The sequence below is a fragment of the Thunnus maccoyii genome, chromosome 15 (genome assembly GCF_910596095.1).
Source record: "Thunnus maccoyii chromosome 15, fThuMac1.1, whole genome shotgun sequence".
Lineage (NCBI taxonomy): Eukaryota > Metazoa > Chordata > Actinopteri > Scombriformes > Scombridae > Thunnus > Thunnus maccoyii.
The window spans coordinates 18,393,063-18,420,866 of NC_056547.1; the positions used below are offsets into that span (position 1 = coordinate 18,393,063).

The following is a 27,804-nucleotide window of genomic DNA, read 5'->3' on the forward strand; positions in this document are numbered from 1 at the left end:
TTCGTGTTGTCTCTACACCTCACCCCCACCATCACCTCAAGCACCTTTTCACTTAGTGGATTTCTGCATTATAACTTCATGAACATCCCTAAAAAAAAAAACGAGGAGCAGTCATGAGTGTAACTGCCAGAGAAGGCATTTTTATCCCATGTAGTGTTTACATACCAGCAGAACCACCTTTGATGGGATTAGAATCACTAAAGATGTGCTTTAGCTGGCCTGGGAAGCTGCTAGCAGGGAGAATGTGCAGGGATTTATGCATTTTTGATGCAGCGTGGGGAGGAGTGGAACTCTGAAAAGGCTGCATGACCTACTTAGAGAGCCGTGGAATTCAGACGACTCGTCATGTCACAAAAAGAGAAAAATCTTTCTCATTCTCTGTATGTGTGTGTCAGAGAGATGTATGCAAAGCGTGCTCTTGTGCATGTTCTTTTCTGCCTGCTGGTGTTTGTGTGAGTGGGACATGACACACACACACACACACGCAGAAAATTCACCAGTGTTTCTTTTCCTTCCTTTCTCATTTTACTTTGCATTAGTGTGTGTATGCTGCTGCTCCACGGGCTGCGTCTTATTTTAAGCCTTTCGGTCTGTTTTATTTAAAAGCTTCTGTAATGAAGAGCCTTCTGACATCCTGCAACACTTCTGTCCACAATCCACTGAGATGGCATCTGGCTGTGCTGTAGATATGTGCGCGCACGCACACACACACACACACACACACACACACAAACCTCCACATTCACTTTTATCCACACAAGTACCGGACTAACAACGGCTTTTCCCTCTGTCCCCATCTGAGAGAGAAAAAAAAATGCAATTTTCTTTGCGACATGGCCTTGTACACAAATTAATTTTCCTTTGCAGTCTAGCCCCCTCTCTCCCTCCTCCCTCCATCACCACCTCTCTCTCTCTCTCTCTCTCTCCCTCTCTTTCTCGGTAGCTATGGCAACACAGTGTTGTACGTCAGCCTCTCAAACGAGACGGTATTGTCCGATTGCTCGGGCTGTCACATTCCTGCTTTATCGTCACCCTGTGGGGACGAGAGAGTGAGAGAGAGAGAGGGAGACTGTCTCGCTTCCATGTCTTTCCAGTCACCTCAATACAGGCCAGTCAATAAGCGATTCATTAGAAACGACAAGCACTCACAGTCAATGCCTTCAACTGGAGTGTTTATTTGGCCCGGAAATTAGCTATTGTGAGACAAGAGTCGACCACCTGGTTGGATAGTGCGTGTGTGTGTGTGTCCGTGTGTGTGTGTCCATGTGTGTGGTGTGTTTGTAGCTCGTGATGATTGATGATTGTTTGTGGACACTGTTGGCATGGCCCCCAGCCTGGTTAAATATGTGCTGGTTGATGTATCCCAGGGTGCATGGTGTGTATGTGTGTGTGTGTGTGTGTGTGTGTGTGTGTGTGTGTGTGTGCATGTACCAGTGACCGTGGAACTCCCAGTTGATGTGGAGCACTGCTACTCCAGAGCAGGCAAAAGAGTAATGATTATAAGAATATAAAATTGTCAGGAGATTTAAAGTTGGTCAGAAGCTTCATAAATCAAAGCAACAGGTCCAATTTATGAAATAATATGTTTTTTTTAGTGTTGGTATAAAACTGTTAATGCATTTAGCATAAGTTGGCAATAAAACACAGACAGATTTAGCAATTTCACCCCTCTTGATAGAAATAAATCACAGTACTACCCATCCTGTATAGTACACATTCCCCTTTAACTTTAATTTCACTTCGATGTCATCATCCATTTACCTTCAAACAGCTAATCTGCAAGCCTTTGTGCTCTCCTGCCACCGACTATTTAATCAATTTCCAGCTAATATTAATGATAAGCACATTTGCTCGCCATGTTATGTCAGTCCACTCTTTCAAAACATCCTTTAAAAAAAAAATACGGTTAGGTGATTAACTAAGAAATTAATTGGATTGAGCAGAAAACTGCAACGCTAACATCCAGAAAAGATGTGTTAATGATGCAATCCTTACAGCCATGACCCTTAATAACTTTAAGCCTCCTGCAGCCGAGAGATGAGAGGAGAGAGAGAGAGAAGAGGGATGAATGAGAGGTGGGAAGTGATAGGGGAGAAAGAGAGAGAGCAGTGGGCAACCGAGGGGAGACGCAAGTAACTGCGAGACAGAGAAAGAGTGTGTGGAGGAGAGGGAAAGAATGATGATGTTGACGAAATAGAGAAAGAAATAGTGGACGGAGGGAGAGAGAGGAAAGAGAGGTTTAGAGAATGAAGAAGAGGTTCGAAATCCAAACAGAGACGATAGGTCAGGATTCCTGGGAGGCGGCGTTCTGCTGTAACAAGATTGATGTGCGTGGACAGAAGAATCCCAAGGCTCTAGAGAGGGACAGCCTGAACTGTGCTCTGCTCTATCCTGCTTTCTACACACATACACACACACACACACGTGCGTATAAACTCAAACAGACCCACACCGCACCCACTCATCCAATATGACAGGCAGTTTTTTTAATCCAGTTCCTCTGTCCACCATGCCTACACTTCCCAGACTCCCATCTGTCTTGTGTGGAGGAAAAAGAAAAAAGAAAAAGAAAAAAAGACAGGTGCTGCTTTCCTGTCCGCCTCGTCATAAAAGTTGTCGATAGCTGGTCCTTTTAATTCGGAGAAGGATGAGTAATCCGCCAGTGTTTGTCCTTTAAGACCTGACTAAATGTCACCGGCAATATGTGCCTTTTTCCACTCTCTAAATGGCCGTTATTAGATAACCAATAGTAGAAAGGACTACCGGCAATGTCATCACACAAGCACAAACGTGACTTGTGTGATGATGATGGTGGGAAAAGTGCCCTTTAAAAACTTCATCTGAATTTAAAATAACTTCCCATCATGAGTTACATGTTAGAACTTAATGAAAGCATCACAACACACTGACTGACAGGTGCAGCAAAACAAAGCAAATCATCATTTAGCTGTGACCATGATTCGTCTCCAACCTTGGTGAGGAGATTCACAGGTTATATTATGCAATTTCAAAATTAGTTTACTAGTCATGGGTAGTACTATTCAGCTGGTTATGTAATATCATTTTTTGGCTCTGGAGGAGCTTTGTTATGTCTGAGAACAATAACCTTGATGATATTACTAGGGTTTCCTCAGCTCGGGCTGGAGACAACACATTTGTAACGGTAAGGCTGCATAACAAGCTGGAGGTGTGGATTCTGAAAGACGTGGGAGCTTATCGTGCAGGGAGGGTGTAGTGAAATAAGCTATCAAGTTGCATCAGGGGAACTGTAAGATCCAGCTTTTTTCCGGCTCGATCCAACCATCCTCAACTTTATGGGAGAACACGGCTAAATTGCTGGAGTAGTTGTTGGAAAATCATCATTCCATGCCCCTCAGCCTCTACTCTGTTTGGCAAATGAGCTGATACAAGCCATCATTGTCTAGTTTCTGTTTATATCTACTGTAATATAAAACGGTTTTACATCTCCCTTAACCTGGATGTGACTGATGGCCTCCATGCTTGCAGACGGCATTATATGAAGTAAACAGGCGGGAAAGGGCTTATAAAAAAGTAGAGGCAGGGGCTTTTAAATGTGAATTCTTTGAAAGCGCAGGTCAGCAAGACATTCATGCAGTGGAGAGTCTTCATAAAAAATGAGGAGGGAGGGGAAGAAGGAGAAAGATGGATCGTGTTGCAACTTTCACATGGTTGTCTATAAAGCGTTAATATCCCCGATTGACAAGAAATATATGAGGAGTTTTATGTGCTGCCTTATTATTCCGTTTAAAGGCTGCTTCAGCTGTGGAAAACTTGAACATAATCTACCAAGTATCTTGAAGGGTAGCAATTTTTCGTTTTGAGTTCATTTGAGGTCGTGCTGTCAGTGATAAAACAGGAAAAAAAAATGCCTTGAGTCAAAATCGACTGCGGTGCATTTTGTAGCTGTGCATTAGCAGCAGATATCTCTCCAGATCAGGAGGAGTGAGGAGGAATTACAAACAGAATTGCAGAAATGCCTCTCTCTGACTCCTATTGTAGTAACCCTGAACACCTGCATATGACTAAACTGACTGTTAGCCCAATGCTACACTCAGTTACTACTGTACTATTAACCAGAATGATGCTCCTTTGTCCCACTTCTTTTTCCTTCCCTGCTTTACTGGATTCATCCATGGGAGAGAGTGGAGGACCTTCAGGGCCAAGAAAACAATTAACTTGATAATGGGCTTTCTCCCTCTCTCCTTCTTCTTCCCACTCACTGTCCACATCCCCTCTCTCCCAGTTTTTATCATTTGTTAGTAAGCAGATACACCAGCTGGGGCACCTCTGTGATTGCTAAGAGCATTTTTATAAGTAAAAAAAAATCCATGACATTTATTGGACTTGTGTGTTTTATTACGCTATGTTATTAAATTACGTTGGGCAGGTATGAAAATGACCTTCCTCTTCTCAGGCCAGAGTTATCGTTCATGGATTCAAAGTCTTAAAATTGTCCAATGAAGGTACATTGACTTTTCTTGCTCTGCGAGGTAAAATGTAATCTTAATTTAAAGGAATAGTTTGACATTTTGGGAAATATTTTGGAGTCTCTGCTGGTTGCCTGGCAACCTCATAGTGACAACAAGACTCCAGAAAGTCACTACACCTGACCAAGAAACATTCCAGCACCTGTAAAACCAACACTTGTCATTTTTACTCTTTGGTTTTTGTGTGGATTAAACAAACAAGCTAATGTGTTAATCAGTGAGCTTTAAAGGTGCTGGTAGTTGGATGTTTTTATCTTTGTGCTAAGCCAGGCTAGCTGTTAAGCTAACTGTCTGCTGCTTGATATTTAATGGCCAGATGTGACAGTGTTATCAATCTTCTTATCTAAGTCTATTCAAGAAAACTAGTCCTTTAAAAATGTAGAATACCTTGAGGTATTTCTTTAATAATGTGCTTAAATCTGACAATAACATGCCTTGTTGAAGCCCTCTAAATTGCTGCACACATTGACAGTTCTTGAATCAAAACAAGTTGGCCTTGTGCTAACATTTGTTTGCCCAGTTAAAAAAAACAACACAGCTAATCAGAGCTATTTCTGCAGAATCAACATGGCAAGTTAACTGCTCCTCCGAACCACTACCGCAGCTTCTGTGTCGACCAAAAATGACACTTAGGGAATGGATATGACAGTCACTACTGATCGGACAAAAAAACACCTTGTCCTGGACAGAAAACAGCTAACACAATATCAGAAATATGAAGTGGAAAGGAAGTTGTTTCGGTTGTTTAGTTACCTCCACTCCTCTCCTCTCCTCCCCTCCGTCCCGTGTATCCTCAGGGACCGATTGGCTCGATTCAGTGGGATTACAGTTTGGTCTGTCCCCCTCTCTGGTTAGTGCGACATGTTCCAGCTGTTGTCAGGCCTTGTCAAAAGCACAACAACCTGTAATAGGCTTAACACAGCGGCTGCTTCCTGCACAGCACAGATTGCTAATAAAGGTGCAATGTGTTCGCTGTGATTTTAGCACCACTGGCCAATTTGAGCTCATCTGGGATTCGTGAGTCAGCCTATGAGTGTGTTAATGTGTGTGTATTTGTTTAAGATTGTGTTTTGGCACATCTTTACTTGTTGATAATTTGTATACTGTAAGTGTGTGTGTGTGTGTGTTTGAGAATAAGCATGTGCACAGGGGAGAATTTTTGTGTGTGTGTGTGAGTGTGTGGAGGGGGGGGGGACACAGAAAGAGAAAGAGAGAAAGAGACTTGTCACCACCGAAGAGGCTTCCAACGTGCCATCATGGTTATCCTGGTGGCCATCTGAGCTCTCCAGAAAGCGAGATAGATTGAGTGAAATAACAAGAGCCAGACTGCAGGGAGAGAGGGGGAGAGAGGAGGAGATGGAGGGCAAACAGCCATCAGCTTGAGCAGCCTAGTCAGTCTGTCGCGGTGGATTTTAAAGGCCAGTCTCTCCCCAGACAAGAAGTGGGTTCCCCAAAGTTTTTTTTTTTTTTCCCTTTGTGTTGCAGGCATGCAATGTGAAGAGAATGGATTGAAAAAAAAAACCCCAACTCCTCACTCCTTCCTGCTCTCAATTTTACTTCATCCACTCTCACTCAATCAATGTGTACTCTCTTCGAATACTCCGGAGCCCGCTGTCTAAATGTTACCACAAGGAGCCTTGATGCTTGCTGCATACACAACTCAGCTTCATCCTCTCCTTGTCTTCCTCCATTTTTCTCCTTATTTTTGTTTTCCCCAGTATCTCAGCTTTGGGTATTGCTTTTTACACAGGCTCCTTAAGTCTGAATTACCTGTCAGCCATGTCTCGGTGGTCATTTAGAAAGAGAAAGAAAAAGGCATGGTGGGTTATGGGATATGTTACACCAGAGTGGACCCCTCAATTGCCTAAGAGCTCAATGATGGGGAACAAATAGCTCAAGCTTCTTGTGTGTGTGTGTATGGAGGGTAGCAGGCAAAGAGGAGGCTGTTTGAGAAGTTTAGTCAGCAGTGAGGAGCGTTGACCTTAACTGACAGATGAATGACCCCAATGAACTCAAGGATGCTCTTCCTATCAAATTTTTGATACACTATTTGGATAATCCAGATGTTACAGTTGCACTGCTTTTACATTGAAATAGCAAAACTTTACCAAACTGCGGTAGACTGATTCACATGCACTACAGCCCCCCCCCCTCCTCCTTCCTCTTGTGAGAGTAGTTGGTATTGACAGCCATGACAGAGTTTAGAGGATTAGTCGGGTTTGTACATGGGGAAATAGATAATCTCCTTTAGATCTGACCTATTGGCTGCACCCTGCTAACTCTATAGGGCTTCATAATGCCAAGCATATGTTTTAGCAATTGTTGGATTCAGCCTGGCTCACATTTCCTCTCCTGGCTTGGAGATGTGGAAGTAATTCAATGAGGAGCGCATGCAGGATGCAGATGCAGCTGTTAGAAGAGACCAGCCTTTTTTTTTTTGCATCTGCTCTGCACTGCTGCTGCGCAGACCAAAACCATCAAGGAATAATTTTGAAAATATAGAGTATGAAAGGCAGGATGGATGTGTGAATGTATAACAGTGGATGCCTTGAAAGGGCACTTCCGCAGTGACATCTTTATGTTGACAGTGCAAAACCGTACAGTGCAGCATTGCAGTGTGTACAGTTGAACGGGTTTATATAGCTCCTGGAAGTGTTGTCGCATGTTATTAGTGTGTGAGTGAGTGTGTGTGTGGGTGTGTGTGTGTGTGTGTGTGTGTGAAAGCCATTTAAAGGTTGAGTCTCTGAGTTTTCATATGTCCCTCTTACTTTGTTCAATGTGTTTAAGTGTTTTCTTGATAAATAGTCCTGTTATGCAACATATCCTGAGTAACATCTACTGACTAAAGACTACAAAACACAGCAAACATACTGTAAAACAAACTATGTCAAGGACTGAAGTTGAATAGATTTTATTTATTGGCTGGAGAAAATAAATTTTGTCACATTATGTCCTCACATAGCTATAGCCATACGGCAATATATCTGTAATGCACAGTTGAAAAAACTTGGCTTGTAAAGACACATTCTTTGGTGGGATTTTTTGAGAATTTGGCTCTCTGTATGCTGTTGGCCTTGTCGTGAATAAATGCAGTGTGTCAAGAGCAGACTGCTTCTGACATCAGATCAGGCTCTCTCCCTCCCTGTTCCTTACTGTAGCTCACCACTCTTTCCCTCTCTCTCTCTCTTTCTCTTTCTATATGTGTGGTATTGGGACTCAGGTTGCTGATTTGGGTGCAGTAATTTGCCATTAGACGAGGGACAGGTGCAGCTGCCTCTGTTTGCAGCGCTAACAAGGCATTTCATCATGGTTAGCTCCAGCCCGGTGCTCTGATCAGCTCTTGTTCTTGTCACAATATTATACACACACACACACAAACGCACACACACACACAAACGCACACACACACATGCTCGGACAAATAGATACACTCTGGTGGTCTCTACTATATTGCGGTGGTGAGAAGGAAAGATTTGGGTTCAAACATCCAGGTAGGATTGAGGATACTGAAATGACAGACAAGACTTGACTCCAGGTACGCTGCTGTGGTTCCTGACCCTGTGGAGGGGAGCAGGTGGCACAGTCATAGTAGAAACATGGCTTTATAGTTTTTTGTATTGTTGTGCTGTATTTTAATTTTTAACTGTTGTTTAAGTTTATTTTATAAGTCAGGTCAAGTAAACCTTATTTGTAAAGCCCATTGATGTGCAATTGATGTGCTACACAGTAGACCCAAATAACAACAGTCAAATGAAAAAAGAATGACAATAGAGCGCAAACATGTATGAAGAATATGGATTCAGGAAGATGTTGAATAACTCAGGGCTGCCAAACACTGGTAGGACCTTTTTTTTAGAGTAGTTTTCTCTTAATGTAAAGCCCTGCATTGAATTAAATATTAAACAAGTGCATATTATCACATGGAATATTCGATATGCAGGTAAAAAATGCATTTCACTGAAACATTCCTGGGTAATTGTGTCCTCACATTTAGCCTAATTGAGCGCGATTTATCAGTAGCACAATAACAGTAGGCTAATGTCTGTATGTCTGTTCATGTAATGCTAAATCAATAAGGATGAATCTCAGTAGCTTTGTGTAAAGGTCAGTGTGAAGGAAATGTAATGGAGACGATAGATTGAGGAACATTCGAAATAAACTCCTCCTTGGCGAGCTGTCCCATCAGTAATATCCTAGCATTGCAAACTCACTACGCTGAAATGTCAAGCTGTGAGAGAGACCTTTTTGCTAAAATATAAACTGTAATATAGCCTGAATATTGTACAGTGTCTCCACTATAAATCCAGCTATTGAAGTAAAACTTGGGTCAGATTCCAGTGTGTGAATGAATGGCCGGGACATTTACGCTGTGGTCACCAAAGTAAATTTCCTGTTTATGGATCTTTAACATTAGACAGTGTTATATGCCTCCTTTGAGTTTCCATCTCCAGGTTCTTCCGCCATCACTCCTCACACCACCAACCCAAACCCTCTTACACACACACACACACACCTTCCTTGGCCATCTCCCAAGGGGGTCAAACAGATTACTACGGGCGTTAACCCCATCGATCTGCTCCAAATGGCCTCCAAATGCCAGGAATTAGATTTCAGACTGGGGCAGAGGGAAATAAAGTGCTGTAGTATTTCTTGCTGCTCGACTTGGGAGTTAAAGGTGCAATGTGTAAAATATACACATAGACATAGAATATAATATTCTTAAGTATGTTTTAATTAGTGTATAATCACCTGAAAATAAGAATCTTGTTTTCGTTACCTTAGAATGAGCCCTTTATATTTACATAGGGAGCGGGTCCTCTTTCACGGAGACCGCCATGTTGCACCGCCATGTTTCTACAGTAGCCCAGAACAGACATAAACACTAGAGAAGGCCTTCCGTGAGTTTTTGCCACCACCGTAGGTTCTCCTACACGCTTGGAACGGGAGGGGGAGGGGGATTCAGTTGGTTGCAATCTACAACCTCACCGCTAGATGCCACTAAATCCTACAGACTGGTCCTTTAAGTGCTGCTATACCTTCCTCATTGTACCAGTTTTTTCTTTAGAACTTATTTATGTTTCATATTTGTCTGCATTTATACCTTATTTAGGGCATATTTCTTGGGTAATATTTGGATGTAAGCCTGTATCCAAACCTCTCAGTGACTGCTTTGGAATCCCAGAAAAATACATAAATATCTCAGTACTGTTGAAAAAGGATATGCAGGAGTAATGGTGAAACAAGGAAAAAGAAGGAGGGAGGGAGTAGCTCATGTACCAGAATAAAATGACTTAAGCAAAGATTCAATAATCAATTAAAAATAGCCTGAGATATGATATCAGTTGTTTTTCTTCCATAATTGATGGACTGTAGGCAAATCTGAAGGGCACTGTGCAGCTGCTGAGCATCATAGAGCGCCATTGAATCAATCTCACGGTCATGAATTACTCCATTGTGGGATTATAATAGAGGGCAGGTTTATAATACTGGTTGACTTGGCATTATTAGTGCATGCTTAATGTCAGGCTAATACCTTTTCACTCTTGTCTTTCTCTCCCTCTATTCAACTGCTTGTTTCTTCCCTTTCTCCCACCCTCACCTTCACTATCTCCATGTCTTCTTACTCTTTGTGTCCCATTATATTCCGCTGCCACGCTCCCCTTTATCCCTCTTTGTCTATCTGGCATTAAGCTTTACAGCGTCTCCATAGCTGAATAAGTATTGATTAATGTCTGAGTGGTTGTGCTACCTAATGAGAGGCTAAATATAGCCATCGCTACACCGGCCCTGCCGCGGCCTCCTCCCTCATTTAGCACACAAAGTGTGGATAGTCACACCGTTGGCATGACAACACACCGGTCAAGGCTCTGTGAGCAGTCACAACAGATTGTGTGCATGTGTGCCCGGCAAAAGTAGGAAAGGATGAATGGGGGCGGAGGGGTGAACAGTGAACAAGAGAAGAAAGGAAAAAGATGGATTTTTTTTTTGTTGTTGTTTAGCTTTGCTTGAAGCTGCTTTGCTTTCTCTTTATCTCTGTGCTCTTTTCTCTATGAAGAAGATGGAGGTTCCATGTTTGGTCATTTTTAATTACTTACCTTAACTTCTGTAGTCATCTGACTGCAGGTTATGAAAATGACATACTGTCTATGACTAGAGCTAAAACAATTGATTGATCAATTAGTCGATCATTAGTTGCTCTTCTTTGTTTTATGTGATGGTAATTTTAGACCATTGTTTGGACAAGACAAGCTGTTTGGAGATGTTGCCTTGGGTTTGAGGAAATAGTGATGGGAATTTCTCACTATTTTCTTACATTTCATAGACCAACTGATCATCGATTCATGGAGAAAATAGCAGTTCTCTGTGTGGTCACAGAGAGCCCTAGCTTAGCTTAAAATCACATTCTTGCACGTGCTCGCATGCACACACACACACATGCGCACGAATGTCGACTGTTGTTGCGTTTCAAATGCTGTAAAACACTTTTATTTGCTGCAGGGGGGGAGTGAGGAACATAACCATTCTTTACCACCTACGCTACATTGTCAGTCTCTGTAATAAATCAGCTTAAACCTGCAACATCACCAAGGTTTATTGTACTCAGGTTGACAAGTTTAGTTGCCCACATTTCTTTTCTGTTGCATGGTAACCAACTGAGAGACGCAATCCTACCAACCCACCTTGTTATGGCCAGCTGGAGAGAAATGAATGATAAGAGTATGCAAATGGGATATCTTCTTTAATAGCCTGCTGTTTTATTCAGCTGTGTGGCCAGGATAAGGAATCCCTACTGTGTCTAATCACATCTTCTCCCTCTCATTTCACCTGAGGCATATCCGCAATCTAGTCTTATTTTTGACTGGCATTACAATATACATTGGTCTCTACCAGCATGTACAGGGGAAAAGTGTGTTTTTTACTAGTGGCTGGTCTTCTACTTCAAAAATAGAAAGACATACACACAATATGAATCTAATGACTTAAATCTCAGCACATGATTACATCTGACTGTGGAGGTTTGAGTGCAATGCAGGAGATAGCTGTACCAGTGCATAGTATGACTTGCAAGGAACTCCTGTGCTCCTGACTTTAACTTACACAGCTACAGTAATACATTTAGGGTTCAAGGACTATCATACCGGTCTCAAAAAAATTGAAACGACAAGATAAGACCACAAGATGAAACTCGTGTCAACCCCGCAGCCATGACGCTTGCACGCTCTTAATAAAGTTACCAACAGATCAAAACATACAGTCCTATTCGATTTTCAGTTTTTCAATCTACGCTGTGGAGGGCCCGCTGTGCTGTTGTTCAGTGGGAAATCTCATTCAGTTGCCGGCTGATGGCTAACAAGGTCAAATGACTCTCCAGATGAGATGGACTGTGTCAGAAGGCACAAACACACACACACACCACCTGCCATTCAGTCAGTCGGTCCATCTATCTATCAGCTGCTCACAGGAACACATCCTGAATTGAGTGTGAATTGAGTGGCAATAATAGAGGACCGAGGGGGGAAGTGTTTACTGCTGATAGGAATATCATTACAAACTGTGGAAATCAGGGAATCACAGCAAAACCAGTTAGCCAGTTCATGTAGCAATCAATAGGAACCTACACTGTTTTTTTTTCCCCTCTCTTCCCTCGTCTCTCTCTCTCTCTCTGTCTCTCTCTGTCTCTCTCCCTTTCACACACTCTTTTTCTCCGGTTGCTATAGTGACGTGAAATGGCTGCATTCTGTAACATTGGATCAGAGCGGGGGCCCTCTCCTGCAGTCTGTGAGCTACATTGTTTTTACATGATGGTTTCAAAACACGCACACAAAGCTGCAATTATGTTAGCATGTGCCGCAGTGCTCGGAGAGTATTACAAGATAAATGTTATTTAAATGTCACATCATTTTTCAAAAACAGTATACATTATAGTGAACTGACACTGTTTTGTCTTTGCAGTGCATCCATAACGATATGTCAAAGTACAATGACCTTGTGAGCTCAGCAGTTTTTCTCGTACAGTTTTTAATTATTAATTCTTTGACTGACTGAATGAGTTTTGACTATTGCCCTCATTTTGTCGACTGATAACTCAAACTATCAAAAATGTTATAGTACTTACTGATATAAACTTAACAGATATACTCTATCATTTTGCATAAGGTCTCCGTGTTTAGATTTGGGGTGTAGGGTTTGCAAAGCAAAATTAGCAATCGGCTTCTTCTCTTGCGAGCTGCACAGGAACCCAAAAATAGACTGGAATATCTAATGTTACCATTTCATATCTCCTCCTGTATCCTCCCTTGTTTTTGCTCAACTTTATTCCTAAATTAGAAATAAATAAGAAAATCTGCGATTCATCCTGGATTTCTTCCATGGTGGTGAATCTTCTCCTTTTGAGTCCCAATTTTAGTTTCACCAAGCTGTAGGCATACGCTACATAGCGGCTAATCCAATCACTACACCCTACTCCGCTGCTATATATTGCTCGCGGGAATTTTTGGGTCTCCCCCCTCGTATGACTCTACATTTTTTCCCTTTTCCCCTGATTTTACATAAAAAACTAATTGTAAAATGTCTGTTTTCTCTCTCTTCCTTGTGTCTCTCTGTCTACTTCTTCTCCCCCTTTAACCTCTCTCCCACCACCACCTAAACCATCTCTTTCTGTGTCTGCAGTGTGACAACGCCAAAGGACTGAGGGCCTTCTTTGATGCCATATGCTACGGTCCCAAACATCTGATGATCTTTGGTGGTGTCTGCCCCTCTGTGACCTCCATCATTGCAGAGTCCTTGGAGGGCTGGAACCTGGTGCAGGTAGGAGAAGTTATATGTCATTTATGGTGTGTGTGTGTGTGTGTGAGTGTGAGTGTATACAGTATGCAACCTATATGTACAGTATATATGAATGGCAGACAGTTTTAGTGGGTAGACATGCTGGTCTGATGTTTCTTCATGTTTCTGTGTAACTATCAGAAAACCTTAATTTGCTACTTAATTGAGTTTCCAAAAAAATCATGTCCCTCAGTTTTGTGGTGTGCAGATAGGTCCTGGGTCCCAACTCATGGCTTAATCCTTCATTAACCTTGCCAGGGTGAATGACTAATTGGCATTGCTCTAATCCATAGAACCCCCCCTTCCATTTAACAATCAGAGAACAGAGTCAAAATGGCTTGAACCAGTTAACCAGTGTCAGAAATCAGTTGCTAAAAATTTGAGCTTGACTTCCAGTCATGGACATGTATATGAAGGGAAGCTTATGATCAAATTATGCTGTTTTTATGCAACACATATGATCTCATTGACAATATGTTTTTTGGGTGTTTTGTCATTAGTATGAGATAATAAGTGTTACTCCTCAGGCAAGTCGATGGTTTTACCAACTAGATATTCATAAAATAGATTTCATCATTCAATTACACTCTTGCTTGCTAAATGGCATCTGCTGCCATTAAATTAGTAGAGCTGTATGATTGCTCACTGTGGGCATTAAACACCACTCATTCTTCCACTCATTTTGAGTTACTGCTTGCACTTTCTTTGACTATGTAACTGTACTGCAATACCAAAGAGGGGAAATGCCTGCTTCCAAAGAATACATTTCATTTGCGGCAAACCCTACAAAGGTTATCGGGCGCAGATAAGAAAGGATTGAAGCTTGTGCTCGGGAGAGATAACATAATTCAAGAGGCTGCATTTTGAACTCAATGTCACATTACGTGGCATATTTCTTCCGCTTGCAATTACTGTGAATCTGCTGCTTTTCATGTTCCTTTTTGCACGCTGTCTTGTCAGGGTCACTCAAGAGTGAAAAGATCGGCAGGATGAGGGAATGAAAGGATGAGTAATCTTTTGTTTCTGTGTTCGCTTCCTTTTGATGGTAATCATTTCGGTCTAGAAAGAGGAGTTCAAGCCATCGTTGAATCTTAAGTGCTCTTAAGTATTTGTCAGTGTGGTGTGTGTGTGTGTGTGTGTGGTTTGTTTTTTTGCATGTACGCATGAATGCTTGTGTGTCTCTCTGGATGTCTGAATGCTCCCCTCTCTATTTATTGGCTTGTTTGGCAGTGATTACCTGTGAGAAGTGCAGGAGCAATCTTCTGCTCTGCAGATCACTCTGCCTGGTACAGTGTGTTCTCCAGAGCACTTGAGCTTACCAACCAGACTCTTTTTGCCATCAATACACCGACCAACACCAACAAAGTCATGCAGGTCTGATCCGAAATACACATTCTGAAGCAGCTTGAATGCCAGGCAGAAAGTGATTGGGGGAAAAATGTAAAGGTGAATGACTGAGAAAACACTTAGAATGTACTGTAATGTGTTTAAAGAATATGCCGTAAGAATACACACTTGAATCCGACACCAAGGGTAACTGTCTTTGCTGTTGTCTGAAGCAGCTAAATTGCCTTTTTTTTTTTTTTTAGACCAGCAACATGTAGGTGCAAGGACACTCTGGTAAAAGATATTTTCCAATCAGCTTGCTGTTCAGCTCAGTGTGGAGATATATTACATGTTGAAACAGAAGAGACGTCTATTGAAGTGCTGCAATGCATTCTGTCATATTTGACATCCTCACTTAGATCATAACATCATTACTTATCAAAGAGCTAATGTGTTTGTGCGTTACTCTGTAAACAAATGAGTGTTTATTCTGGATGTGCATGTGTTTTATTATTGTGTTTAGCGATGCTACAGAATCAGGAGATTTGGTTTCTGAGGTGCAAGATGTATTTCCAGAACCTGAGCTACATCTTCATCAGAGAATGACTCACCAAGCAGCTTTAATGTGCACTGGAATCTGCAGAAAGAAGCATCACTGTATGTAAACAACACACCAGATAGCTTTTAGTTGTTTTATAGAGCTTAAATACACAATATGGTGTCACTTAACAGATATAAAGGCTTCTATATTTGATGCAAACTCATTTTATTGTATAAATGAAAAGGGCCTCTTTGTTCCTGTGTACCTTTCTGTTTTGTTATTATGTACTTATTGAGCAGGTCGGTGCACTTGAAGCTGTTGGCCTGAACCTCTCTGAGCCCATTGACTTTCATGTGTTCCTAGTTGAATGTGTTTACAGTTAGTGTGGCGTGTGTGAATCCCGGACATGCAATTGTGTAGATGTGAATGTGTTTGTATTCAGTGTTTTCATGAAAGGCACACACACAACTCTCTGCTTTGACAACAGCTGTGGTGGGAGACCATTAGCCGACGCTCCTAGCTAGAATCTGTTTTTGTCTGACAGAGGCAAAGGAAAAAAGGAGTGAAAATAAGGACGTAAGAGAAGCAGGAGCTTCCCCGAACCGAAGAGGTGAGAGAGTAATACAGGAAGAGGGGAGGATGCAGGAAGAATTATTGGAAATTCTGAATCCTACACAGCATTAAGCGGGAACGGGAATCTGTTTTTTTTTTTTTTTAACTGTGAATTCTTTCACCCTGTATATTTATTACCGAGCCCTGGCATCCCATCTGCAAGACTTGAGTCGGTGTGGAAGGAAAATACAGAATTTTCCATGGTGATTTTATGGGCCAGACTTAACAAGCTCATCATTTCCACATCAAAACAGGGAGCTGGCAGATAGTATCTACAGTAGAGATAGCTGAGAGAACAACCACTCCTGGAAAAAGCTTAATCATACACCCATAAAAATAGCTTTCAATCAGTGTTGATGCCTAATGAAGTCAGCTTTGAAAGGCTCAACAAAAATAAACTCCCACTGCGTACCCGTTCATTATGTTCTATGCATACACTTGAATACAAATACTGAGTAGGTTTTAGGAGGGTTGTATCAGTGCAGATAGTTTTGTACTATAAGCAAATGGCCTTTTTTTTATTCCTAGCAGGTGGTATAATGTCTTAAAATAACTGCATGCTGAAACCTCCCAAATAAGATGTGATACAAATACTAATTATGAAAGATGAAGGAAGAATTAAAAGAAAACACAAGCAAGAAGCAGGAAGCTCCCTCTGGACTTCTATGACCTGAAAGACGAAGGGTCACGTGACCAAGACAGCTGAAAGCATCAGTAGGCTAGTTTTTGGTAGCCTTGCTAGCATGTTTACTTGTACTGCAGTAGAGGATTAACATTGAAGAAGCAAATCAATTGTCCAGGGCAAATTAGTCAAACTCTGGGGAAAACACAGTAAAGCTTGTTAAACAACAGGTAGTGTTTCTTTCTTGCAATGCAAAAACTAAAAAAAAAAAAAGAAAGAAGATGATTATGAGAAAAACAAAGACTTGTAGCAAGCCAACCGCCCTCCAAAATATGACATTTTATCCATTATAAATATTCATAACTTGTCATTAATCAGATTTTGAACACCACATTTAAGGATCCTGTCTAAATAAATTACTCTCCAGCTTCTGTATTACAGTTCTATTATCACACAGTTTCCCCTCACATTACTTTAATGAGTTTATCACCCAGCGAAAGATTTCCACCAACTCTGTTCAGAATATGTGGCTGAAGAAATACCAGATAACAAAAAAAGGCACAGGTTAATGCCAAAGAAGTAAAAAAGACAACAAATGTCATTCTCAATAATCATGTCCTACTGAAATGTGTCCCATTATAATATAATAAAATAAAAAACTCATAAGACAACATGGTAGGAAACCCTCAGCCAGTGTGGTCTATAAGATAACAGCACATACAGTACTCCACAAGCTGAATCTTGCTTTAACACACAGTAACATACACTGACCAATGCACACACACACACACACACACACATGCACACAGATGGCATTACACACTTATCAGTTTGCTAGCAGCATATTGTTAAGCTCTTTATGTACTGTACGAGGATTGATCTGTTTGTCACACGTTGTGATTCTGACTCACGTTTCGCGACGCCGCTGAAAGTTGTTGTCGACCTCCTTTCCCGGACAGCTCTGCCGCTTTGTGCTTCTAGTCAAAATGTGTAATGCAGCGTACTTGTGCTAAAATGACTGCCCAAGCAAATTAAAATGGTGGATAAGAACGCTACCAGGGCCAATGGACAGATGGTGAGGAGCGGATTGAGGGAATGATGGAGTAATAGACAGATAGGAGCAGACATAGATTGTAATAGCATAAAATTGAAATTCAAAGAAACGAGGCAAGACGCAGCTGTGTTTGTGAGCTGCCATCAGCCACAAATGCCACTGATTGCTGTGTTTTTATTTCCGCAAGACAATGAATCTTGAAGCCATCCTCTTGGCAGCCATCTTGGTGTGTGATTAATCTTGTGTTCTCCTCACCATGATATTACATCATTCCAGAGAGCATTTGGCCAGCTTTTTAAATATTTGCTGGCACAGGTATCTGTGCCCGGTCAACACGCTGCACTCTCTTTACTCATATTTTTTTGGGACTTACGAGAGGTCCTTTTCTCCTCCACAGCAGTGGTGTCTGTTTTCTGTAAATGGCTTATTGAGTGCCAGGAAATAGCCCCAACCCCCCCCTCCCCCTCCTCCCGCCAGTTGCTGGTCCCTTCTCACTCACCAATTAGGCCTATCAGTGGTGGCACTGTTCATTTTCAGCCACGTCAAGTGTGTAATGAAAAATTATGCTTCCCGATCATTTTGCCTCTTGTAATTTAGAAGAGAAGAAGAAGACAAGAGAGCGTTATTCTCACAAAATTGATTTGTAGAGGTGAATATTGTAGAGGGCAGGTTTTTTCAATATCATGCTTTTATTTTCTACACTGTTTAACAACATGAAAAAGAAGCAAATAACTTTCAAATATTGGAAAAAATACTTTCAAAGATTTACTTGATGCATATAGATGCATAATACATTTTGGAAATAAAGACTAGAAAATCAGACCTCTCTGTTACTTGTGTTAGTTGAGATATTTCCTGGTGTCCTGTGCCTCAGTGTAAAGTGTGCAAAACTTTATCACCAAACCTCTTGATTCATTTATCTTTTAGGGACACTGAATAATGAACCCAATATTTAGGAGGAGGAAAAAGTGGCTGAGCCTTCTCAAGGTATTATGGTCAAGACCTCTACATAGAGCTATTATTTACCTGTATATGAGGCCCATTTTTCTTCGGCACTTGCTGTATTGATCGTCGATGCTTCATTAAACCAGGCAATTTAGGGACAGGGAAGTTGCATCGCTGCCTCCTTCCAGTGCAGCATTCTCTTCTTCTTCTTCTTCTTTTTTTTTTTTGAAGCCTCCACCAACTCTTCAGGGTCTTCTTTTTCCTATTTTCTTTCTCTCACTCTCTGTGAGTGCTACACTGGATGCCTTCAATAAAACATGTGATGCCTAGCACTGCAGTATTCTGCCTCACTTACGTCAAATCCTGTGTACCGTATCAATATTTCATGACTTAAAAAGTTTAGGCTAAAATCTCAGAGGGCGAGGGCAGGGATGGTGTGAGCATCACAATAGATCTTCATATATTAATTTTGTGAGTAAGGATGAGGTTGCACAACTTTGTGCTGTGTGTGTTTGTGTGTGAGTGAGTGCGAGTGTGTGCTCGGGCAAGTAAACTGCCCTCTAAAGGTTTAATGACTCCCCAAAACGTACATATTTGGTTGCATGCACATATAGTCTTATGGATTCATGACCTCTCTCTTTCTCTCTCTCTCTCGTCCTGTAAGTGTGACTCAAGACATGGCCGTAGGGAAAAAGACAGGATGCTTAAGAGTAGCAATTAGGCCAGATTTTCATACTGTCTCAAAGCTGCTGGGCTGGACCCAGGGGAAACAGGAAGTGGTGTCCCACACTCTGTCTCAGCCAGTTCACGTCTGGATTAATGCTACTTCACAATCCGGCTGGATAAGCACTCGATGTCACTGTTGGTTTTTTTAGTGGTTTGGGACTCGCTTCTGTGTGCTTGAAAAGTGAGTGAGGGGGGGATGTCCCTTTTATGGGTTGCGCTCCTCATAATTTCTGGGACATGTTGTTGATGTTGTTAAACATGGCGAATGTTGACATTTAAAGTAGAGCTCATTCTAAGACAAATGAGCCTACTGCACAGAGGACTTCCTCTTAATTGCAGTGTTTTCTCATCGAGCCTGTCACAATTTCTCTCTTCTTGCTGGAAGCGAAAAAGAGGCAGAAAGAGACTGAAAGAATATTAATTATATGCTATACTGTGCATTAATCAGGCTTTTTTGTAGTCGTGAATGCCGTCTGTACTTGCAGAATGCACCAGCATTACTGTAAAGATGAGCTTGCACTCGCTGTTGTACCTATTTGCAGTGTTCAGCGTGCGCCATTTGACAGGAAACACAGTAATTAGCTAATTAGCAACATTTGTTGAATACAGCCCGTTAACAGGTTGTAGCTGTTGGTGTCACGTATTGAATAAACATGCTAGTTCATACGCACTCAATAAGAACAAGAGCTCTGACAGAATCTCTTTTTGTTTCTGCTCTTCTGCAAGGAAGTGGAAACAACAAATGGAAACAGTCTCTCATTCTTTCTTTTTTTTTTTTACCACCAACACATCTCTCTTTGACACCAAGGTCTATGAGACACATTCAAAAGGAATACAAGATGAATACATGGTGAATTCCACCCTTGCATTCGAGTACTATCGTTCCCCCAGTAGTTTTCTGAAGGAGGGCGAGTAAAAAGAAAATCCGTGTGTCATACTTACGCCACTAATGATGGTGCGGGACGTGCCAGCCACCAGCAACAATAAACAAATGAGACACATTAATAGTTCAAGCTTGTTTTTGATGTTTCGCACAGGGACTTTATCATACACACCCATCTTGTGAAGACTGTAAGATATGTTTTTTGTGCCCCCAAATCCTGGTTCTTTTCCCGTTTCTCTCATTCTCTTTTGGGGTTTCCAGGCTTTGATATTCCTTATTTAGGTCATAGAGTCCATAGCACTTTGAAGAGCTTGCTGGGTATATACAACTTTTAGTTGGAGATGGAAATAAAGCTTTGAAGAAAACCCTATGATAAATTGAATTTGTTATTAATCTCTGTCAAATGAAGAAACACCTCAACCCCATCAAATTTATGCTGGTGCTCGTAGCCTTGAAACTCTTAACTGCTTGAAGGAGGATTATTAATCTCTATCTAAAATTAATTTGATTCAGATGCAGGTTGACCTGGCTTTACTTTTTGAGCCTAAATACATCCTCTTAATCAAACTAATGCATTTGCAATTTGACTCAGGCTACTGGACAGATATTCTTGCATTGAAGAAGAGTTGAGAAGAAATTAGGAGAGAAAACATGTAAGAGAGAGAGCAAGAAATGAGGGAGAAAAATGGGTTGGAGGTGTAGAAAAAAAGGGAACGGAGTAGGTAAAGATGCAGGAAAACATGAATATAATTTACAGCATGATGGGGTGCTACACTGAATGATAAAATTGGTTCCTCACATATCAGCTCAGGGATAATAACAAGCGAAGTGTGAAGAAAAGGAACGATTGAGTGCAAAGAAGAGAAAAACAAAAGCAAAACCTATCATCTCATAAATGTACATTTGTGGTTAATCAGTGGTTCCCAACCATTTTGGCATGTGACTTGTTAAAATGAAGCAGTGACAACTTTTCACCAAGGAGTAATGTTTCTTTGTCTTATTTGAATATTTATATTGGATATAAGGATGCTTTTAATGCACATATGGGCATGTGAGTATTGTGTAAAGACTCTTTTAAAGGTGGAGTCAGTGATTCTGGAGAAAATTAACATTTGAACTAAACGGCTGAACAAATAGACTCCTCCCTTCAGTGCTCCTTCAGAGACTCCACCCCTCAAATTCATGGATGCACAAGGTAACGACACTAACGACTGGGCTAGCTGACCAAAAGAGAAATATGGTGGAATCCAGAGCGATGGGACAGCTGTAGGGTAGCGATGCCACGGCAAGAGAATTTTCCCACCGACTAATAAACTCGTGACAACTGCTGCTGATTGGCTAGAATAGTGTTGTTTGGCTTGGTCCGAGCCACTTTGTTTACATTCCCATTTACAGAAGCAGGTCTGTGTATGACAGGATTTTTTTTCAGCGCACACACAAAATGGACAGCTAGCAGACCGTGAGTAGATATTCGCTGAATTTGACAAAAAATGTATTGGATTAGAATTGCTGAATACACCTTTAAGTAAACTAGTTCTTTTTAGATTATTCTGATTACTTCAAGGTCTTCTACAGGTCTTGTTCAACCTGATTGAATCTGTTTCTCTTCTCACTGATGTTTAAATAAGCTTCACCTAATCTACATGACCAGTGATCTTTTACAATAACCCCAAAAGACAGCTGCTACCCTGCTTGCCTTCATCTCTGATTTTTCCCAGTATCGGGACATTTTAGAATCACAGGGCCGAGTACCTCATCGACCCAAAAATTCGTGTCGGAAGTGAGCTTGTCTGAGGCCAGCATTAGGAGGATCCTTTGAAACGATATCAAAAACAAGGGCGGACTCGGCGAGCAATTGGACATCAAAGAGTACCCGGCTCCATTACAAGCCATTAAAACCATAACGGCTGCTTGGAAAGAGTGAAGCTTAGAGGATCGATAAAGGGCAGTTTAACTGTCTGACACAGCTCACTAATATCTGAAACATCAACTCCCCTTCGGAGAGAGACAGAAGAAGAGACAGAAAGGGAAAAAGAGATGGATAGAGAGAGAGAGAGAGAGAGAGAGAGAGAGAAGACGAGGATGAACTTAGAGAGAGAGAGGAAATGCACTGCTCCTCCTTGTCTTCCTTCTCACTGCTGTACATTATATATGTACATGTACATTAGTGATCTAACTTGATTTACACTGTAGATTGGCCATTAGGATAATTCATATTCTAAATACACACCATGTACAGAGAGATACACTAGCGACAGGAGAATAAGCACCACACTTTCAAAGTATTATAGAAATACCAGTTTAACTTGAAATCTCAAAATGTTTTTGTTGTTGAGAGTATCATAGTTTTATAGTTTTACTGTACAACAGTTGTTGTACAGTAAAATACTATTCAGCTATGCACATGGTGGCTGTGTTTACCCTAATTATACCAGCTACACACTTGCCTATACAATTTAGTACATCAAACTGCATCCATCTTTAAATTGATCAAAGTGTTTTCCAGGCAGAACAGCTTGATTTTCCACCTCCTTACTTGATTAAATTCCTTTTCCTCTTTGTCACTCTCTTTTCTCCCACACGATCCTCTTTCGCTTTATCGGGGCATCAGAATGCGGAAGCGTTAAGCCTCCTTGAGGTTGATACTGAGCTCAATGCTATTTTCATTCCCTATTGGTGCAGTCATTGAATACCTCTCTTTTCAGTCTGCGGCTGCAAATGGAACCCAGTACGATAAGTCATGTTAAATGATAATGTCTTTCCAGCTTCAGGCCACATCAATGTAGTCGGTAAAGACATTATCACAACAGAAGTTGACATACTGTAAATACCGGAAGAAAACTGAAATTCTGTCTTGTATGGGTCTGTATGTATGTGCATATGCATGATTTATATTTTATAGTGACATGGCAGTAACCATAACTGATGAATGCATTAGGAGAAATGTCCTTTGCTAAACTGAGCTCCTTCTCAAAAGTTGCAGTATCTTTATTTACAACACAGTGATTTAGTTGTGTTTTTCAATGTTTTTTAGACATTTTTTACTGGAACATAAAATCACTGCAAACAACCCATGTATAAGGATTATCATTATTCATTGTATGGAATTGTATGGAATTTCTTACTCTGATTTTCCCTGAAAAGTGCAAGATTCTGTAATAAGACTTCTTAAAGATTGTTTTAAAGGAGCAGATTGGTTAAAACTGATTTTTACGTAGATTTCTGCTTTAAGTAGACACTTGTCACTTTAGCTCTTTTTTTTTTAAAGGCCAGTTGCAGCTCAGAATATGCTTCTACTGACTGAACATTTTGAAAAAAAAATGTGAGAAAATGCAAAAAAGCTGATGATTATGTCCTTCATACTGTAATATATTATCAATAAAAGGCAAGGGAAATTGTATTTTTCAACACAATTTTCACCCAGATTTTCATATTATTGATATATATACTGTATATGTATGTATATATATATATGTATATATATATATATATATATATATATATATATGTATATATATATATATATATATATATATATATATATATATATATATATATATATATATATTTTTTTTTTTTTTTAATCTGACCAGTTTTTAAACAATATTTTGAATAATGGGATGCCTGTGCTTGTTGTTAAGAGGCACACCATATGATCGCATGGTTCTCGTTTTTATCCAGAACATGTCATTAGTGTTGGTGACAGTAATTCACGGAAATCTACATTTGTAATTTATTAAAATGATATGTTGCCCCATGAAGTTTTCTCTTCCAACAATCTCTAAACAAAATATATTTTCAGGCTCAGGTGAAATTTTTTCCTATTCAGAAGTTGTCATGTAAGAGATGGATTCTATGTTAATTCCATGCATACCTTTGACTGTTACACCTTTTTCTAAATTGTGGCCGGTCGGTAAATTAGACCTCATTTCCACAACTTATTTTCATATTCAGAGACAGTGAACAGTAGGAGAACGGCTTCTCCCCTCTCGAATCCCAAATCCCCCTGCCAGTTGGCGTGCTCTTTGAACAGCTGTGCCACTCAGGCTCAGACTCCAGCAGACAAACAATTGTTCAGATGGATAAATGAACATGCCCATACACGCGCAGATGCAAAAGCAGAGACGTGCTCTTTCTAACATGTTTCTCTTGCTCTATGTCAAATCTCTCTCCTTCTTTCTAACCCTCATTCTCCCTCCTCAATCTCTCCTGTAACAAAAGGGCTTTTCCTTTTCAAAGGGCCTCGGAAACCCTTGGGCACACAAACTAGAAATTGCTATAATTGTCAAAAGAAGTGGCGAAGCGTTTGGCACGAGGAAGTCTCATATTCTAATTATGCTGGCAGAGATATGGGCTTGTACTGTTTCAGAGCGCAGAAAGACATGGCTAGGAAACTATTTTCATGAATAGTCATAACATGCTTTCTGCTGCATTATGATATGTTTATAGTGTGACATTTGTCAAAAGATTTCTCCTTTATTTGTGTTGCTGCAGAATCACATTTACATGTAAATTGAGAGCACGATGTGCATATTCAAAATGACAGAGCAGTTCCTTCATGTAATATGAAGATGGAGGTTTTCAACTGACATCCTTTAGGTGTTTTATGGGTTTGTAAGTGGAACCATTACATCGTTATACACCAGGTCCATTATGACTCTGTCCTTATAATCCCAAGTGAAATAGTGTACATAATGTGTACAATACACATTAAAATGCTTTATTGAAAAGATAACACATTTACAAGAGTGTGTGCCCTTAGCTAACATTGACGTTAAGAATATCTATATTTTCACATGCAGATTGTTTCTATATTTGCAACATGGCAGCTGCTTGAAACACACCCTGGTGACTTTTGTTTTGTGTAATATTAAACAGAACATCTTGAGGACTACAACAAGCATGTTGCTTTACAGTATGGTCCCTAAATCTGCACATGCTCTTCTAAATTAAAACACATTGTAAGCCCAAACAGTGTGTATAATGCTCCACTATGAGCAAGTGTGAAATACACACTGTAACACTAGTCATTAGATGAAACTTGTTCTGAAATGTGTTGAGTATTAAGTAGTATTTGGGCTTGTGTTTTCCTGAATAGCTTTGAGGACACAGCAAGGGGTTTCCAACTTGACAGACAGCCTATATGACTCACTGTGCTTTGGGTTATGTGAAGTGTGTTTTATATATAAATGTCCTGAGATGCAGGCAGCACGGCACAGCTCTGTTTAAAATTTTAATTCAAACCTTTTAGTGGTTTGCGAGCAGTAGGGCCTGAGAGACAAAGCAGAGAGCAGAACAGCTAGCTCATTAGTAGAGAGTGGTATTTGTCTGTCCTTGAACCTCTCTGTCTCACACAAACGCACACATACACACACATTATATTTGGATATATATATATATATGGACACACAAAGAGTCCCACAGGTGCAGATTGCAGTAGACTCAAGATAAACACACACACATACACACACACAACAAGTTATACATTCATATACTTATCTGACCACCACTAAACTCCACAGGTTGGCAGAAGAAAAATGGGAAAGTGGGGCAGAATGTCCTTTAACACTGAGCACAGAATGTGCATAAGGTCTGATTTTCCTTATACACCCCCCACCTCACACACACATTCACACACACACTGACTAGGTAGAAGCATTCTCAACTTGTACCAACCTTTAAATATATAAATACCCCTGTGGTATTAAAAGCGAGTTTGTGTTTGACTTGTGAAGTGCTGGGTATTTCTACATCCAAGTGCATCAGAACTGTTTCTTGTCATAGTCTTCTTTTAGCAGTTGCTTTTTAGCTACTGCTGTCTTGTCCATTTTAATAATAAGATTTATAACTCACATCCACATCAGCATACTTTTTACAGGATAAAAGTTGTCGTTGTTGTGAGACATCATTTTTAGGTCTGCTGTAAATTAAATGATTGGCAGTCCTCTCCTTCCCAGATGGATTCATCTACAGGAACCTTCCTACACCTGACTGGTTGAACAAACCAGTTACTTGGGTGACATTATTAGTTTTTGCCTGAAAAAACATGGAAAACTGGAACTGGAAAACTACTAGATAGATCTAATATACTGTAATAGCTCATAACAATTGAAGAAGGAAGTTCAGGAATATGAGAAGGTTTTGAATGGTCTGAATGGTCTGACCAGAGTGATTAAATCCAAATTGTCCAGTGAATACCATAAACTGTAAAAAAAAAAAAAAAAAAAAAAAATGGACGTAGCCACCGTGACATCACCCATTGGTGAATTGAATTATTACCCACATCTGTTCATTTTATTTATTTCCCAAATTAAACAAAACACAAAGGATACATTTTGAGACTCAATACAGTATAAGACAATCATTAAGAATTGTGCATTATCCTACAGTACTTTTTTATATGCTGCATATCGATTGCTTCTTTCTTCTACTGAAATATTCATATTCACTTCAGTTCAGTCCAATATTTAATGCCATGACCTGGAGTTGAGAGGAGGATACTTAATTTTCAGTTCAAAGGTGTCCTGTGGTGCTTTCCTGAACACCAGCATTGGTATTTTTGCATAAACTGATGACAATGCTTTCAAGTCTAGTGGTATGAAATCATGCATGAAATACAGGTACCTTGGAATTTCATCACAGTACAAATCCGGGAATTATTCATCTTCCTAAATGCTGATACAGTATCACATTCACCTCACACACCCTTGCACTTGGCCTTTCAAACTCTTTTCTTTATTGGTTAATGAATCTCCCTTTTGAGACAAGATCTATCACAGCCAACTCTTCTGGATATGCAGCATGATATATACAGTATTCCTAGTGCTATATCTCGTGCACAGGAAATCGATATAGAGCTCCAAAGATTCAGTGAACCTAAATGGATTCATTTCATTAAATGAAGCAGATACTGTAGTGTTCATTCTCAAGGATCACTATAGAAGGTTGCGAGGGAGGAGGAAGATTGTGAGATGTGGAATTTCATTGGCTGTGTTACCTGATATTTACCGCTCAATAGGTTAACGCCAAGGGGGTCACTGCTTCCTGCGGCGGAACGTAGTGCATTTTTAAAGAGACAGCACAGACTTACCAGCAGGATGCCAGCTGCCTCCCTCAGTGTTAGGAAACGCACACAAACACACCACCACTGACCTTTAGCTCCAATAAACACCATTAAAAATGAATAAGGACATAATTGAAAGTAACCACTGGCACTTTCTTCTTTTTTTCTCCAAAACACACACACACACACTTAATCTTTAGAAAATCCACACATTATCTGGCTTACTATTTCGCCAATAATAATCTTGACATTTTCTGTCGTGTCATTAAGACACACTGTGAAAACCACACACTGAGTCAAGCCTTTGATGGTGCATGAAAATGTAAGAACCCCCAATTCAAACTTTACACGGTTTATTGACAGCCCAAACAGTGATGATTTATGATTCATTCCGCTTCTCCTCATCTATTCCAGAGTGATTTTTATAGGTTGAGGGAGTGTGCGAGACTTTCCACAGACAACTTGAGAGTTGAATGCTCAATGGTGTAGCCCCTCCACAGCAGAGGCCAGATGCTATCAGGTGCCATCATTGAAAAATTCAACTTGTTGTTGAGGCTGTTCATTGAAATGAATCCTCAGGCCGGTTCCTGTTTTCTCAGACCTCTCTACAGCATATTTCACAGCTGAAGGTGTTTCATGGCCACCATTCAAAGAGTAATTGAAAATCCATGGCTGATTGACTCAGACCCTTGGTAATT

General features: G+C 40.5%; 1 protein-coding gene across 2 annotated transcripts in view; it reads left to right on the forward strand.

The window, feature by feature from the left end:
* The window catches only part of gabbr2 (gamma-aminobutyric acid (GABA) B receptor, 2), a 190,741-nt gene that overhangs the window by 44,007 nt on the left and 118,930 nt on the right, over nt 1-27,804 (forward strand). For both annotated transcript variants that reach the window (XM_042435126.1, XM_042435125.1), the window contains exon 2: nt 13,179-13,316. In XM_042435126.1, coding sequence (XP_042291060.1) covers nt 13,242-13,316 — 75 coding nt within the window. In that variant the 5' untranslated portion in view covers nt 13,179-13,241. The remainder of the gene's footprint in view (nt 1-13,178; nt 13,317-27,804) is intronic.